The sequence below is a fragment of the Mizuhopecten yessoensis genome, unplaced genomic scaffold, assembly GCF_002113885.1.
Source record: "Mizuhopecten yessoensis strain PY_sf001 unplaced genomic scaffold, ASM211388v2 scaffold2193, whole genome shotgun sequence".
Classification (NCBI taxonomy): Eukaryota; Metazoa; Mollusca; class Bivalvia; order Pectinida; family Pectinidae; genus Mizuhopecten; species Mizuhopecten yessoensis.
In genome coordinates this window covers 31,214-49,385 of record NW_018404424.1, presented here as the reverse complement: position 1 = coordinate 49,385, position 18,172 = coordinate 31,214, and the positions used below count along the sequence as shown (strand labels likewise).

The 18,172-nt window shown below is 38.9% G+C and overlaps 1 protein-coding gene across 1 annotated transcript; it reads left to right on the top strand.

Moving 5' to 3' along the window:
* Nucleotides 1-211: 211 nt before the first annotated feature.
* Nucleotides 212-16,962, top strand: LOC110445287 (putative beta-hexosaminidase). Its single transcript, XM_021489827.1, has 9 exons — nt 212-283; nt 6,264-6,992; nt 10,045-10,466; nt 10,740-11,474; nt 12,207-12,444; nt 13,272-13,551; nt 14,616-14,792; nt 15,797-15,845; nt 16,081-16,962. The coding sequence occupies exons 1-9, from the start codon at nt 238-240 to the stop codon at nt 16,261-16,263; spliced, it is 2,859 nt and encodes a 952-aa protein (XP_021345502.1). The 5' UTR covers nt 212-237; the 3' UTR covers nt 16,264-16,962.
* Nucleotides 16,963-18,172: the final 1,210 nt, after the last annotated feature.

Here is an 18,172-nt window from a genome sequence, read left to right as displayed (position 1 = left end):
TTGACCGGTACTGGACAGGTAACCTGGGACCGCGGACCGTCTGATGACGTCACTGATGGTTTGATGGTCAGTTGTCCGCCCGGCGCATTATTTATTTATGGAGCTGTCAAAGAAAACAAGACAATGTGACGCACCAGCATTTGGGGTCAAGCCATCAACTGGACGTATTTAACGCTGACCGGTACGTCCACTCGATCACTCCGTCCGCCATTCCGGCCAGACCAGAAGCTGACCACGATGGTCAAGTCATATATCCCCCTTCTTTGTTTGGCATTTCATGTCGGTAAGTTGGAATATTTAAAATATTTTATTCGGGCGTCACCTGTATTGCAGGAAACGATTGCTCCTGCGGAACACAGGAGAGTTTACCAAATTATCCATCCCTGCTCCTGATTTTCCCTATCCTCTTTAGGTTCCGGGTTTTTCCTGTTATTATATGACAGTAGTATATATGTTTTCCTGTTATTATATGACAGTGGTATACATTTTTCCCTGTTATTATATGACAGTAGTATATATGTTTTCCTGTTATTATATGACAGTGGTATATATTATAGTGTTTCACGCTTTGGTATTTGTTTATAATGCTTTGTCGTATATGATCTTTCTTAGGCGAATTTGATATAACACTGAAATTTGTCTGCATACAATGTACCACTTACCAATATTAATATGCATACAATGTACCACTTACCAATATTAATATACATACAATGTACCACTTACCAATATTAATATGCATACAATGTACAAAGTAGTAAAAGGAAAAGGTGACAACATTATTACACTAAGTATGAATACTTACTTAGCGGAATTGTTGAATAAGGGGAGGCAATAATCGTACATAAGGAGAGATAGTTGAATAAGGGGAGGCAATTTCCGTATACAAAGAGATAGATGGTTACATTAGGGGTGGTAATATCCGTACGTAAAGAGAGATGGTTGATTTGGGGTAGGCAATATCCTTACATGGAGTGAAATGGTTGAATAAGGGGAGGCAATATCCATACAAAGAGAGAATAAATAGTTGAATAGGGGGTGGGGGGGTTATAGGAATATATCTCTGCATAGGGAGAGATGTTTGAATAAGAGGAGGTAATTTCCATACATAGAGCAGTAGGTTGTATTACAGAAGGAATTATCTATGCATAGAGCAGAGGGTTGAATTAGAGGAGTAATTATCCATATATAGAGCAGAGGGTTGAATTAGAGGAGGAATTATCTATGCATAGAGCAGAGGGTTGAATTAGAGGAGGTATTATCCATACATAGAGCAGATGTTTGAATAAGAGAAGGAATTATCCATGCATAGAGCAGAGGGTTGAATTAGAGGAGGAATTATCCATACATAGAGCAGATGTTTGAATAAGAGGAGGAATTATCCATACATAGAGCAGAGGGTTGAATTAGAGGAGGAATTATCCATACATAGAGCAGATGTTTGAATAAGAGGAGGAATTATCCATACATAGAGCAGAGGGTTGAATTAGAGGAGGAATTATCCATACATAGAGCAGAGGGTTTGATTAAAGGAGAAATTATCCATACATAGAGCAGAGGGTTTGATTAAAGGAGGAATTATCCATACATAGAGCAGAGGGTTTGATTAAAGGAGGAATTATCCATGCATAGAGCAGAGGGTTGAATTGAAAGAGGAATTATCCATGCATAGAGCGGAGGGTTGAATTGGAAGAGGAATTATCCATACATAGAGCAGAGGGTTTAATTAGAGAAGGAATTATCCATACGTAGAGCAGATGTTTGGATTGGAGGAGGAATAATCCATATATAGGGCAGAGGGTTGGATTATATTGGAGGACATTTTTTTGTAAACAATGATTCTGTAATCGTAAAAAGTGTGCGACAGCAACAACATGCCAACTCGAAACCGACATAAACGTTTTAAATATCTCTAATCGATCGCGAAGCGGCTCCGTTGTTAGAACAATGAAAGTTTGACAGGAACAATGAAAGTTACAACTCATCTAGATTTGTAATCGAACGCTTAGCAGTTCTGTTTTAAGAAAGGTCTGACAGGTACAATGACAGTCCGTCACTGCTTCTAGACTAATGACATCACACACATACAACGTGTGACCGATGTGACGTAACTACATATAAATAGTCATAATCACCTTTATTCTTGTAGTATTTATCATAAATGATTATCTGTAACGGTTACGTCAAGCGTTTACATCAATCAGTCGTGCCGTCACGGGATCAACAATGATTCCCAGTACTTTTTCATTCAAAGCAAAAGCGATAACGAATAAAACTTGCAGTCAAAATCAAAATAAAATCGTACTCTCTATATGAAAATCGTTTTCGGACATTCAACCCTACGTTATAAATACTTAAGATTTTTGATAACGACATTCGACCTCACCAATCAAAAAAAAACACTTAAAAGACACCCAATAACTTATAGTCAACAATTAGGTTTTTTCATTTAATATTTAGAGTTTCGTTTCGAACATTCGACCCTACATGAAGATGCAGATTTTCATTACGAACATTCGAACCTTCAGAAATAAATTTCTTTTTTTCCCGACTTACTTATAGGGCTGATGAATGACTAGATTAAATAATTACTGAGCATAGTACATAAAAATATTGTTCTGAAATATATGATTTGTACATCCTCAAAAATTGAATGAGGGTGTGGTCTGGCGGCGCTTTCGCCTGTCATCAAAACGGCACGAGCAGTTTGGAGAAAGTTGAAAAGATGTACAGACCCCAATCGTTCCAATGGTGGCAGTAGATTATGTGTTTAATGTCCACTAAGTAGAAAACTCAGATCAACTTCTCTCGTCCTCCCGGACATGTAGGGCCTCTATAACACATCTTCTCTCCTCCTCCCGGACATGTAGGGCCGCTATAACACATCTTCTCTCCTCCTCCCGGACATGTAGGGCCTCTATAACACATCTTCTCTCCTCCTCCCGGACATGTAGGGCCTCTATAACACATCTTCTCTCCTCCTCCCGGACATGTAGGGCCTCTATAACACATCTTCTCTCCTCCTCCCGGACATGTAGGGCCTCTATAACACATCTTCTCTCCTCCTCCCGGACATGTAGGGCCTCTATAACACATCTTCTCTCCTCCTCCCGGACATGTAGGGCCTCTATAACACATCTTCTCTCCTCCTCCCGGACATGTAGGGCCTCTATAACACATCTTCTCTCCTCCTCCCGGACATGTAGGGCCTCTATAACACATCTTCTCTCCTCCTCCCGGACATGTAGGGCCTCTATAACACATCTTCTCTCCTCCTCCCGGACATGTAGGGCCTCTATAACACATCTTCTCTCCTCCTCCCGGACATGTAGGGCCTCTATAACACATCTTCTCTCCTCCTCCCGGACATGTAGGGCCTCTATAACACATCTTCTCTCCTCCTCCCGGACATGTAGGGCCTCTATAACACATCTTCTCTCCTCCTCCCGGACATGTAGGGCCTCTATAACACATCTTATCTCCTCCTCCCGGACATGTAGGGCTTCTATAACACATGTTTTACATGTAATTGTAGATCGTACATACATATAGGTAGATACTTTACATGTGATTGTGGATCGTACATATATATATAGGTAGATACTTTACATGTAATTGTGGATCGTACATATATATATGTAGATACTTTACATGTGATTGTGGATCATACATATATATAGGTAGATACTTTACATGTGGTTGTGGATCGTACATATATATAGGTAGATACTTTACATGTAGTTGTGGATCGTACATATATATAGGTAGATACTTTACATGTAGTTGTGGATCGTACATAAATATAGGTAGATATTTTACATGTAGTTGTCGATCGTTCATATATATAGGTAGATACTTTACATGTGATTGTGGATCGTACCTATATATAGGTAGATACTTTACATGTGGTTGTGGATCATACATATATATAGGTAGATACTTTACATGTAATTGTGGATCGTACATATATATAGGTAGATACTTTACATGTGGTTGTGGATCATACATATATATAGGTAGATACTTTACATGTAATTGTGGATCGTACATATATATAGGTAGATACTTTACATGTAGTTGTGGATCGTACATAGATATAGGTAGATACTTTACATGTAGTTGTGGATCGTACATAAATATAAGTAGATATTTTACATGTAGTTGTGTATCGTGCATATATATATGTATATACTTTTCACGTGTTTGTGGATCATATATATATATAGGTAGATACTTTTCATGTAATTGTGGATCGTACATATATAAAGGTAGATCCTTTACATGTAGTTGTGGATCGTTCATATATATAGGTAGATACTTCACAAGTGATTGTGGATCGTACACATATATAGGAAGATACTTTACATGTAGTTGTGGATCGTAAATATATATAGGTATATACTTCACAGGGAATTGTGGATCGTACACATATATAGGGAGATACTTTACATGTAGTTGTGGATCGTACATATATATAGGTAGATACTTCACAGGTAATTGTGGATCGTACACATATATAGGTAGATACTTTACATGTACTGTTTCTGAACTTCTCCGACCTTACAACCTAGCTATACAGTCCGTCGCTCTGTCGCATGAAGACGTCACGCTAAGAAAAAAGTGCTGAGTGTGTATTTCTCGCTATCCGGAAATGACATTTAAACAAATGTTGCGTTTATTTATAAAATTAATTCTGTTGTAATGATAAAAAATGTGAAATGTTGAAACTTGTGTTTTTTGTCTAACGACATCACGAAATGGTAGTTCTACAACATGTTTCCTTCAGTTGCCGCAAGCAATTATACTGTGACCATTTAACACGCGTCCATCTACTCCTTCCACGTGGTTACAATGTTATGCTTATTTTCCTGCTGTTTATGACAACCTAACGAGACTCGGTAGACCACGAAGTGCCCAAGGCGACACGCCTCGGCCTGTCATCGGTCCACTTCGACCGGACAGAATAATTAATATGTTTGGTTTCCCCAGACCTATATTTCAACCAAACAGATTGCATGTCATAAACATCACTTTCTTTTTGCATTGTCACTAATTTGATTGACTAATCGGTCCAAGTAAACAAACTGTTTTACATAGAAACAAAGTCTGGAGACATTGCATAGGCGAATAGCAAGAAAATGACGCACTTTCCCTGGCCGACAGAGTGGTTGGCCCGTGGCCGACAGAGTAAATGATCCACAGTGTTTTAATGTACAAGTACTTTATCTCAATCAACTTCAGTTTTTTTCAGTTATAAGTTCATATCAAATACAGTAGAGAAAAAACATGAGCAGACAGGAAGATATCAACCGTATATAATTATAACTTGACATTTTACACGTATTTCATCCCGTTGACCTTCACACCAAAACATGTCAGGCACTCACACTTAATTGTTATGAAATAGTTTAAACAATTTCGATTATAACAGAAATTTTTGGCTGAAATCTTTACTATCAAGGTTTTTTTTAAATATTGGGTTTATACGTAGTATTTATCGAAACCATTCGAAATCTGACTTAACGCAGTATTTCAGAATTGGGCAAATATGAAGCGTCACGTTTTTTACCAGTATCGTCTGATTTCCTGTAAATCTCATGACTGACAGTTCTTTGTTCTGGTTTATCAGACTGAAATGTATTATCATTGTTATACCTTTGTTCTGGTTTATCTAAATCAGACTGAAACGTATTATCATTGTTATACCTTTGTTCTGGTTTATCAGACTGAAATGTATTATCATTGTTACACCTTTGTTCTGGTTTATCTAAATCATACTGAAACGTATTATCATTGTTATACATTTGTTCTGGTTTATCTAAATCAGACTGAAATGTATTATCATTGTTATACCTTTAACAATTACTGTTATTTCGAGACTGTTTCAATTATATAGAAATGGACTTTTCCTATATAACGCCTAACAAAAACGAAATATTTTCTACAATGATTAAGTTCATTAAACGGATTAAAGAGAAAGTGATTTATAGTGCAATGTATATTAATATTTAAAATCCATGCCTTAATTCTAATCTAGAAAGGGCGTTTATAAGCAATGCCTGTGTCTAATCCATTACTATAAAATTGACTTAAAAAGACATGTGTATTGCTCATTAACATCGATTTAGATTAGGCGCCATTTTCACATGATTATTTTATACTGGTATTAAAGGCCAGTGCATACAACCATTTGATGAAATAGTGTCTATACAAACAACGAAATCTAACCTACACTCTAATACGAGTTATCTTTCTTGTTGCAGCTTTCGTGCTTTCAGTTGACGTAGAGAAGTTGGCTAAGGATCTAGCCATCACATATGACGTAGACCGTCACAACCCGCCAAGTCCGGTGTATGGAAACTCTTTCCTGGCAAACATTTCCATAGCTAACTTCGGGACAAGTCCTATCCCAGCGTCTGGATGGAGCATATTTTTCTGTCACAACCCACTGATCCAGCCTCTGTATTACAACACGACCAACGCACAGTACTTCGGAGGGGGGCTTATTTTATCAGGGAATATAACCCTCACACATGTTAAAGGTTGCATGTTTAAGTTTCAGCCATATGTAGGTAAAAATCCAGCGTATATATCACAACCCCTGTATCCTGGGGAAATCCGAAACGTGTCCTTCCTCTCCTCCAACACTGCCGTTAGTAGATACGATGTATACCCAAACTGGTACCTCTCTAACGACACGCATACCGCCGTCATACAGAATACCCAGGGTGATGTCCCCTTTTTCGTCACTCCACATAACACTTTTCTGAAATGGATGAGGAGCGTACCCACAGATTTGTACGGAACTCCTCTTGGGCTGTGGAACAGATACACTGGATACAACTTTACAGCGGTCAACGCCACAAAATATTCCGTCATCCCCACCCCTCTAGAACAACGATTAAAACCCGGAAAGGTTACTGTTAACAACATGTGGTCTATAGACCGGGACCGGGACGGACGTCTGGCCGGTGTGGCGACCTATCTCAAAAGTAAGTCGTCAGGGTATTCCTAAATGTAGGCAACGTAATCAGGTTCTCGATTACAGGCTGATTAATAGTACCTGGGTTCTCTATTACAGGCTGATTAATAGTACCTGGGTTCTCTATTACAGGCCGAATAATAATACCTGGGTTCTCTATTACAGGCTAATTAATAATACCTGGGTTCTCTATTACAGGCTAATTAATAATACCTGGGTTCTCTATTACAGGCTGATTAATAGTACCTGGGTTCTCTATTACAGGCAGATTAATAGAACCTGGGTTCTCTATTACAGGCTGATTAATAGTACCTGGGTTCTCTATTACAGGCTGATTAATAGTACCTGGGTTCTCTATTACAGGCTGATTAATAGTACCTGGGTTCTCTATTACAGGCTGATTAATAGTACCTGGGTTCTCTATTACAGGCTGATTAATAGTACCTGGGTTCTCTATTACAGGCTGATTAATAGTACCTGGGTTCTCTATTACAGGCTGATTAATAGTACCTGGGTTCTCTATTACAGGCTGATTAATAGTACCTGGGTTCTCTATTACAGGCTGATTAATAGTACCTGGGTTCTCTATTACAGGCTGATTAATAGTACCTGGGTTCTCTATTACAGGCTGATTAATAGTACCTGGGTTCTCTATTACAGGCTGATTAATAGTACCTGGGTTCTCTATTACAGGCTGATTAATAGTACCTGGGTTCTCTATTACAGGCTGATTAATAGTACCTGGGTTCTCTATTACAGGCTGATTAATAGTACCTGGGTTCTCTATTACAGGCTGATTAATAGTACCTGGGTTCTCTATTACAGGCTGATTAATAGTACCTGGGTTCTCTATTACAGGCTGATTAATAGTACCTGGGTTCTCTATTACAGGCTGATTAATAGTACCTGGGTTCTCTATTACAGGCTGATTAATAGTACCTGGGTTCTCTATTACAGGCTGATTAATAGTACCTGGGTTCTCTATTACAGGCTGATTAATAGTACCTGGGTTCTCTATTACAGGCTGATTAATAGTACCTGGGTTCTCTATTACAGGCTGATTAATAGTACCTGGGTTCTCTATTACAGGCTGATTAATAGTACCTGGGTTCTCTATTACAGGCTGATTAATAGTACCTGGGTTCTCTATTACAGGCTGATTAATAGTACCTGGGTTCTCTATTACAGGCTGATTAATAGTACCTGGGTTCTCTATTACAGGCTGATTAATAGTACCTGGGTTCTCTATTACAGGCTGATTAATAGTACCTGGGTTCTCTATTACAGGCTGATTAATAATACCTGGGTTCTCTATTACAGGCTGATTAATAGTACCTGGGTTCTCTATTACAGGCCGAATAATAATACCTGGGTTCTCTATTACAGGCTGATAAATAGTACCTGGGTTCTCTATTACAGGCTGATTAATAATACCTGGGTTCTCTATTACAGGCTGATAAATAGTACCTGGGTTCTCTATTACAGGCCGAATAATAATACCTGGGTTCTCTATTACAGGCTGATAAATAGTACCTGGGTTCTCTATTTAGGAAGGATTATCAGTACTCAGGTTCTCTATTTAGGAAGGATTATCAGTACTCAGGTTCTCTATTATTGAATTATAACTATTAACTGCGTTTTCTTTTACGGAATTATCAATATGTTATAATTACAATGGCGTTGCATTTTCACTATATTAACCACACCATTGAACGTACGTACATAGCATGATTAACGCGATGGTACAGTATCATTAGATGTGATTGGTACGCCATTAACGCGATTGTACAGTATCATTAGATGGGATTGTCACGCCATTAACGCGAAGGTACAGTATCATTAGATGTGATTGTCACGCCATTAACGCGATGGTACAGTGTCATTAGATGTGATTGTCACGCCATTAACGCGATTGTATAGTATCATTAGATGTGATTGTGTCGCCATTAACGCGATGGTACAGTATCAATAGATGTGATTGTCACGCCATTAACGCGATGATACATTGTCATTAGATGTGATTGTCACGCCATTAACGCGATGGTACAGTATCATTAGATGTGATTGTCACGCCATTAACGCGATAGTACAGTATCATTAGATGTGATTGCCACGCCATTAACGCGATGGTACAGTATCATTAGATGTGATTGTCACTCCATTAACGCGATGGTACAGTATCATTAGATGTGATTTTCACGCCATTAACGCGATGGTACAGTATCATTAGATGTTGATTGTCACGCCATTAGCGCGATGGTACAGTATCATTAGATGTGATTGTCACGCCATTAACGCGATGGTACAGTATCATTAGATGTGATTGTCATTACGAAGACGATATCTAAGTGACGCTTAACACTGCGTAAAGAAATCGCTGAAGTGTCCAACATTGTTGAATACTGGTTTATTGACATTATACTCAGCGAAACAGTAATGATGCGAGAACTATTGTTACAGATAGTTGAACGATACCTGTTATTTCAACGTAACTGTGCAGACTGAGCGGAACTGCTATGGTATATCGGTATCAGAGACAGACAAAGCTGAAATATGCACGTCTCTGATCGGTTTATAGACGTCATAACATTCGTCTAAAAGATCGTATCTTGAATAGCTTATATTCAGTTTGTGTACGGCACTTGGGGATGACCGCTTTGGTATGAGTTAACTGTAGAAGGAATTTGTAAATGCATGAAAAGAATTAATTTGACCAGATAACTTATAACGTTCTAAATTCATACGTACTTTTGTCATACAATATTACCACTTTTGATAATTAATTATTACTACAACTGCTAGTTTCATAACACCTTGATATAGCATAGTGGTAATTGTTTATGACGGAGAACTATCAGCATCCTTCACAAATAACTTACCCATCGTGTGTACCTGTCTTAACATAAAACATTATAGTCCAAAGTGGTGTGTATGTAGACCATGATATAGATACATCATACAGAACAAAGCACGGATGGATTCATGGATGTATAGGTGTTTATATTTGTACATTTGTAATACATAGATTTAATAATTACAATATTTTACCCTTTCTGATGTAGAATCCATCAGTGGAATCAGCATCAGGAACAAGAAACGTGGCAGCAAGGACGTCATTCAACTGTATGTTCGGAGAAATAGGCCTGCCACTGAGAGTCCGGAGCGTTATCTCATTCGAGTGAAGACCAAACCCCCTAGGATCGAGATCGGCGGAAACACCGTTCATGGAGTATTCAACGGCATCCAAACCCTCTTCAGTCTTCTGGCATTCGACGGAACTGTCCAGGAGATGGAAATCATGGACGAGCCACGATTTCCGTACAGAGGAGTGATGTTGGATGTGGCGAGTAACTTCTTCCCCAAATCCACGGTCATCAAACTATTGAATGTAATGGCGTTATACAAGCTGAACAAGCTCCAGCTTAAGCTTGCAAACAACGAAGGCTGGCGTATCGAGGTACCGGACATTCCCGAGCTGGCACAGGTACAGTTGAACAATATCATTTTTATTCACGCAGCATTCTGATATATCGCATGAACATCGGGTGTTTTTTATTATTAGTTCATGTGATGGGCAGTGTTATGTTGAAAACTGGTATAATTTTTTTTTGCTTTCGAAAGATATTTAGTCAATACGAACGGAGAAAATAAATGTGTATACAGTTGTTCGTCCACGAGTACTTTTGTTCAACATTTTACTGCGTCTGATCTATGGCGATAAGTACATTGTATGATAATCAAGTTTTCTTTACGTCAGATTGGAGGACGGCGCTGTCACGATTTGAATGAGACAACTTGTCTGTTCAGCCAGTATGGCTCTGGACCTGATAATACGACTTTCGGTTCTGGATTTTACTCTGAGAAAGATTACATGGACATATTAAAAGCCGCCAAAAGACGACACATTGAAGTTATTCCTTGGATAAATTTTGGTGGAAAAGCACGAGCCGCGATCGTATCTATGAAAGCTTATGAAAACAGAACAGGTGACGAAAGTATGAGGATTTTTGACCCGGCAGATGACGTACATTACATGACAGAAGACCTATACAGTGACGCCGTCATCAATCCGTGTATACCAACGGTGGACGCCTTCTATACCAAAATCTTAAAAACCATGATCGGGTACCATGCCAGGGCGAAATCTCCACTGACATTGATCAATGTTGGAGGACATGATGTCCCAGCCGCTACCAGGATGAACTCCTCTTATTGTAATTCACTGAATCTGACCGGACCGGACCCATTTATGTTCATGAAGGTAAACTACACAACACGCCTGGCTAACATATCGTCCTCATTTGGTGTAAACATGGGAGGTGTCGAAGATTTCTTTAGTGCATGGCCAACCAACGACGAGAGAGGCGGAATTCTCGTCCCGTTCAGTCGCACGCGTTTCCCTGGCAACATCGACCTCTACCCTGTTTTGACCAACTCTTTTGATCCAATGACGTTCCAGAGAGCCCAGGTGATGGCCAATGTTGGCTATAAGGTAGGCTTGATTCAGGATACTGCAACAAATAAGTTTGTTTTATTAAAAGGACGTATTTCCAATGTGTGCATTGTACGAGAAAGAGTATAAAGTCCAATTTAAGCAGTTTTTACTTTTGATCTTTCAGTTAATTATTTATTTAATTTTTCCATTTTTTTCTATTTTCTTGTTACCCAGTAGAGATTTTGAATGTTATCACGAAATTTCGACTAAGATACCAGAAACCGATTTACATTTACTAGTTCAAATTAAAAAGTTTTTCCTGTCTTCAATTGTAATGTGCTCCTAATGTGTTTCGTTCATCTCGAGTGATGCTGTAGAAATCACATATAAGAATTACTTGAAAGTATAGACTTGTCCAAATCTCGGGTAAGTGTCTTGATATTTGAGCTAGTATTTCTATGTTTCTACGATTTCCCTAAAAGGTCAAAATTTCGAGTCAAATTCTCGAAGTCTCAAGTTAGTGACACGGAAAAAATAAACCATTATAAACTTCACTTGGCCCTTATTCTCTTCGATAACATAAACTTATGTATGAGAACAATCATTTCAAACTTGATTTTAATCAAATTTATACATGTATACTAGGTCATCAAGGACAAAATCAAAAACAATAAATCATTAAAATATAATAGAAACAACAAACATTATTAATTTTTCACCTATGTTTGTTTTTCTAATTTTGAACACATTGAAGAAAGCGCTAATACGAACCACGCCCTTTGTTTGAAGGTAATACTGTCCCCTGCTGATTATGTGAGTTTGGACCACGCTCCTGAACCCGATCCACAGATTCCTGGGGCGTACTGGGCGATACGCCACATACAAGCCACAAGGGTGTTCAACTACCTGCCAGATAATCGCTGCTGCAACCTAAACCCTGACGAGTTTAGATATGGAAAGTTTACTCCCAACGGTTGCATTGATACGGATGACTGTGTACCACTGGACTACCCGGGTAATATTACAGGTAGGTACTACACAAGTTCCAGGACTGTATATATATACAACAAAGATAAAACAAATACAAGGCGGGTTTACTGAGAATATGGTCGAGCTGGTGTTCGTCCTTGTGTATTCCCTTACTTCCCTCTTGTAACATGTTTGTCAATGTGTAAACCGTCAAAGTTTTAACATAGCGATTTACCAGCACTATGAATCACCCATACACCTCAAAAATGACCCAAAATACCATGTTTCCACATTTACTACAGCCATCGCCGAGCGCGCTTGGCGCACGTTTTAACGACTCTCAATACTCATTAAGTGCACAAAACGCGATAGTTGCACATTGTCTTCATCAAATGAATCTTATAAACTCTTCTTAGCCTATTATCATCTAGCTCTGGCATTTGTCTGAAACTTACTGAAAGGTTGTCAAAGTAATAGCCGCGCTCTTTAAGAGAACGATCTAATCCCTCGTGTGTTTAACGATGTACATTTATGTATCACTTCTAGACCTATTCATACCTTCTAGAACTATTCATACCTTCTAGACCTATTCATACCTTGTAGAGTATCACTGGACATACCTTTTTTACCTGTATCACAGATATCTGCGCACTTTAAAACACGTGATTCATAAAAAAATATGTATGTAAAGATACGTTACATACTGTAAAGCGCTTGAAATTCGCGGGGTCAACATTTCTGTTTTCGTTTACGATACATATTCGTGGTGGTGAAATGTCGTATTACACCCGCTGCCGATTTAAGTATACGAACATATTTCATTTAGCAAAAAAATGCATCTAAACTCCAAATCACATTATTGAAACAACGTCATTCCCCTTCTAGGTATGCAAGCACATATTCTGACGTCCAAAATTCGTAACGAGGAACACCTGTTTGGACTGATGTTTCCACGGTTACTAGCCTTCGCCGAGCGCGCATGGCACAAGGCAGATTGGGAGTCCTCCTATGTGGGACGTTTCAACAAATCTATGCCCTTTGTCCCGCCAAATCTGAAGGCCCAGAACGATGATTGGGTCAGATTCGCCAGCATTGTCGGACACAAGGAACTGAGACGGCTGGAAGCTTATGCAATACTGCATCGTATACCGCCACCTGGTGTTCAGTAAGTAAAGTTTTAGTCCTATCTTTGAATTGTATAGCCAATCCTTGCAGTAGACGTTAGTCTTACACAATCAAACGGTTTTCTTAAAAGCAAAGAAACTTTATAAAGCAATGGCCGTATTGCGCAAACGGGACCGGATTTGTTATATAATTTTGTTTAATAACGTCAAAATTGCTTTTTCATTTATTCAACTTTTTTATTCTTGGTCTGCGCCATCTTTATGTTGTGGTTATGGAATTTTAATCTCCGTATATGAGCTATAACCTGTATATGGACTATAAACCTGTATATGGACTATAACCTGTATATGGACTATAAACCTGTTTATGGACTATAACCTGTATATGAACTATAACCTGTATATGGACTATAAACCTGTATATGGACTATAACCTGTATATGGACTATAACCTGTATATGAACTATAAACCTGTATATGGACTATAACCTGTATATGGACTATAAACCTGTATATGAGCTATAACCTGTATATGGACTATAACCTGTATATGGACTATAAACCTGTTTATGGACTATAACCTGTATATGGACTATAACCTGTATATGGACTATAAACCTGTATATGGACTATAACCTGTATATGGACTATAACCTGTATATGGACTATAAACCTGTATATGGACTATAACCTGTATATGGACTATAAACCTGTATATGAGCTATAACCTGTATATGGACTATAAACCTGTATATGAGCTATTACCTGTATATGGACTATAACCTGTATATGGACTATAAACCTGTATATGGACTATAANTTGGTCTGCGCCATCTTTATGTTGTGGTTATGGAATTTTAATCCCCGTATATGAGCTATAACCTGTATATGGACTGTAAACCTGTATATGGACTATAACCTGTATATGGACTATAAACCTGTATATGGACTATAACCTGTATATGGACTATAGACCTGTATATGAGCTATAACCTGTATATGGACTATAACCTGTATATGGACTATAACCTGTATATGAACTATAACCTGTATATGGACTATAACCTGTATATGGATAATGCATATGAAATACTGTTAATTGTAGTGTTGACCCCCAGTTCTATGATCCTTTTGACGCAAAGAACAAGAGTGTGATATTAACAGATGTCCAGTATCCAGGTCTCGTGCCACAAGTGTACGGAGCCAACAGTCAGTGGGCTGACCTCGGCCCAATAACTGACATCACTAACCTCACCATCTCAACACTGACCTTCAGGACAAGGTAGGTATCGAACTATATCACTGATATTCAGGACATCAAATCCTTAGCGTATTTTATTGTTACAATTACAGTCACCGGTTGATAGTTCAGGCCCTCAGTCACCTGTTGATAGTTAAGGGCCTGACTCACCGGTTGATAGTTCAGGGCCTCAGTCACCGGTTGATAGTTCAGGCCCTCGGTCACCGGTTGATAGTTCAGGACCTCAGTCACCGGTTGATAGTTCAGGCCCTCAGTCCCCTGTTGATAGTTCAGGCCCTCAGTCACCGGTTGATAGTTCAGGCCCTCAGTCACCTGTTGATAGTTAAGGGCCTGACTCACCGGTTGATAGTTCAGGGCCTCAGTCACCGGTTGACAGTTCAGGGCCTCAGTCACTTGTTGAAAGTTCAGGGCCTCAGTCACGGTTGATAGTTCAGGCCCTTAGACACCGGTTGATAGTTCAGGCCCTCAGTCACCTGTTGATAGTTCAGGGCCTCAGTCACCGGTTGATAGTTCAGGGTCTCAGTCACCTGTTGACAGTTCAGGGCCTCACCCACCTGTTGATAGTTAAGGGCCTCAGTCACCGGTTGATAGTTCAGGGCCTCAATCACCTGTTGATAGTTCAGGGCCTCAGTCACCGGTTGATAGTTCAGGGTCTCAGTCACCTGTTGACAGTTCAGGGCCTCACCCACCTGTTGATAGTTAAGGGCCTCAGTCACCGGTTGATAGTTCAGGGCCTCAATCACCTGTTGATAGTTCAGGGCCTCAGTCACCGGTTGGTAGTTCAGGCCCTAAGTCACCGGTTGATACTTAAGGGTCTCAGTCACCGGTTGATAATTCAGGCCCTCAATCACCGGTTGATAAAATAATGTTCTTGATGTTCGGCAATTCCCTCAAATACCTAAAAGTGTCACAAGCATTCTATTACAGAAATGTCTATCCGTCTGTAATATGACATAGTTTTGTGTACCGGAATAGTAGCTTGTCCCTATCATATTGTTTAATGTATATCTATCCCTTACTTACAGAAATGCTGCCGGAAACAGGTTCAGTGAAATGGAAGGGTTGGATCTCAAGGTAGTGTGCAGTAACATGTAGTACTCTTCCTATTAAAACTAGTATTTTGAGTAAACAATATTGTATTTATAATACATTAAAAACGGGAAAAAGTACAACAGACTAAATCATATAAAAGTTTTTTCGTGAAGTAATTCTTACAATGTCTTTCAAACATTTTATATGAATATTTCGCATTTACATGTTTTAAATGTGATATATCTTAATTTTAAAATATGGTTTACTATTTTTGCAGGTTCCAAATGCATATATGGCTCAACTGATTGCTAACGGTATAATGTACAATCCGCGCCTAGTTTCCGGTATGAGACGCGCTGGACCAGCATCCACATCAGCATCCACATCAAAGCCAACTACACCTGGTGTAACGCTATCTCCTTCAACACGCAAATCCTCAACAAAATCTACAACGGGCTGACGTGATACACAGAACTTTTACTTCCTTGGTTAATCTAGTGTCTGTTAATGTTTCTGCAAACTGGGTCGAGATTGTCCGTATTGTGTGGTCGTGTCCGCACCGCTAGTGATGTCGCCCAGTGCTACACTAGCTACTCCTGTAATCACGTGTCTTAGACACGACACTATCATGTTATAAGTTTGTCGGTCAGGCTATGGAGGATGCAACTTCACAAGAACGTTTATTGTAGGGTATTCGGAATGAGATTCATTTGTTTGGGTAAATATGATAAATGCTAAGTTGTTTTATACACAAATTGCAATTAAAAACTAAATCTGCGAGCTTTTGAACATATCTGTTTCTTTTTTCAAATAAAGAATGCACATGAGCGGTGTCTCGAATCCAAACCGCGGAAAGAAACTCGAAACATTTCGCAAAATAGCACTCTAATATTGCAGGCAGTCACAATTATTGGAAATTTGTTTATCCATTTCTCAACTTAGTGGACAACTGGAAAGTAAGGAAAATCAAAGATCTAGACTTCATATGGGACAGGAGGAAAGAGGTGGAATGAATAAATTCGGATTAAGTTGTTTTCAGCGGTTTAGAGTCGAGACACCGGCCATTTACACTCTTCGCTTGTCAAAGGAAACAGACGTTTTCGAACGCTCGCAAAATAAGTTTTCAATTACTGTTTGTGTTCAAAACAAATTTGAATTTAATATTGTAGAAAAGTTTTATAATAAAAACATATAAATGGAATTTGGTATTTTTTTCATTTTTCTGCCACAGTCCGTGTTTGACCAATTGTATTATCAGGTCTTAATACACATGTATATTAAATCATTTAAGGCACGCCTAATTTCATTTCGACATGTACCGAGTTTTCTTGAGGGAGAATTAATTTAAAGCGAAGTATATTATTTGAATTGTCTGAAGACTAACTCAATTCAATTGCATGGAAGATCGACCGAATCAACAATTATCCCTATAATTCAATTAAACGTTTGGGCTCAGCTCGTAAGAAAAATAGAACGAACAATTATTTTGTTAAAAGTCCTTTTGTTCCTCTGTAAAAACCTGAAATACACAAATAAACACAATTAATACTTGGCAGGACGTTGACCAGAACGATAAAGAACGCACAAAGGCACAATTATATGACGAATGAACAATTGTGAACAGTTTAAAGGATCACTCGATGATGACTAGTAATATTCTAGTGGATATCTCGATTCCGGGAGTCCAGAATGAGAGTTGGTTAAGGTGATCTTATTCACACCAGTGAATATAAACTCACTTATACGACACCCAACATATTTTAAAAGGGGCCTAAACAGACAGTCCATAGAAAACAGTTATGTTATTTCACCAATATTATATGGTTTTGCAAACAATAGAGTATCTGATCAAATGAACTGAACGGTTTGGCAAATTCACACCTGTCTAGCACGTTGATCCAAACAAACTGATGCTATATTGATGTAAACAATAATGAATGATACACATGAAAGTATTTTATAAACACGTTTACAGAACTTTCAATGAAATGGGGCATCGGTTCATTGTGAGCTGATGACATCATACAGTATGTGCAGGGGTTGTTTCCTTTATCATGCATCTCGTGGACCGTCTCGTGCGACAAAGGGGTGGTAGATTGGTCTCCGTGTCGGAGTCTGAAGAGGAAGACGAGATATTGAAGTCTGTACTACACAAATCGTCCGTTTGTTTTGTGTGCCCTTGCGCCACAGACGCCGTAAGGAGGGGGCGTTCACTTGAATGGTGTTGAAGGGAGCAACATGTTTTTATGCGAGGTACGACTTTGTCTGGTGTTGAAAGGAGCAACACGTGTCTATGCGAGGTACGACTTTGTCTGGTGTTGAAGCGAGCAACACTTTTCTATGCGAGGTACCACTTTGTCTGGTGTTGA

Excerpts from the sequence above, each read along its gene's own strand:
- LOC110445287 (XM_021489827.1), top strand. The coding sequence starts at position 238 with ATGGTCAAGTCATATATCCCCCTTCTTTGTTTGGCATTTCATGTCG. Across the intron at positions 14,793-15,796 it reads ACACTGACCTTCAGGACAAG|AAATGCTGCCGGAAACAGGT; the intron begins GTAGGTATCGAA and ends CCTTACTTACAG. Across the intron at positions 15,846-16,080 it reads TGGAAGGGTTGGATCTCAAG|GTTCCAAATGCATATATGGC; the intron begins GTAGTGTGCAGT and ends CTATTTTTGCAG.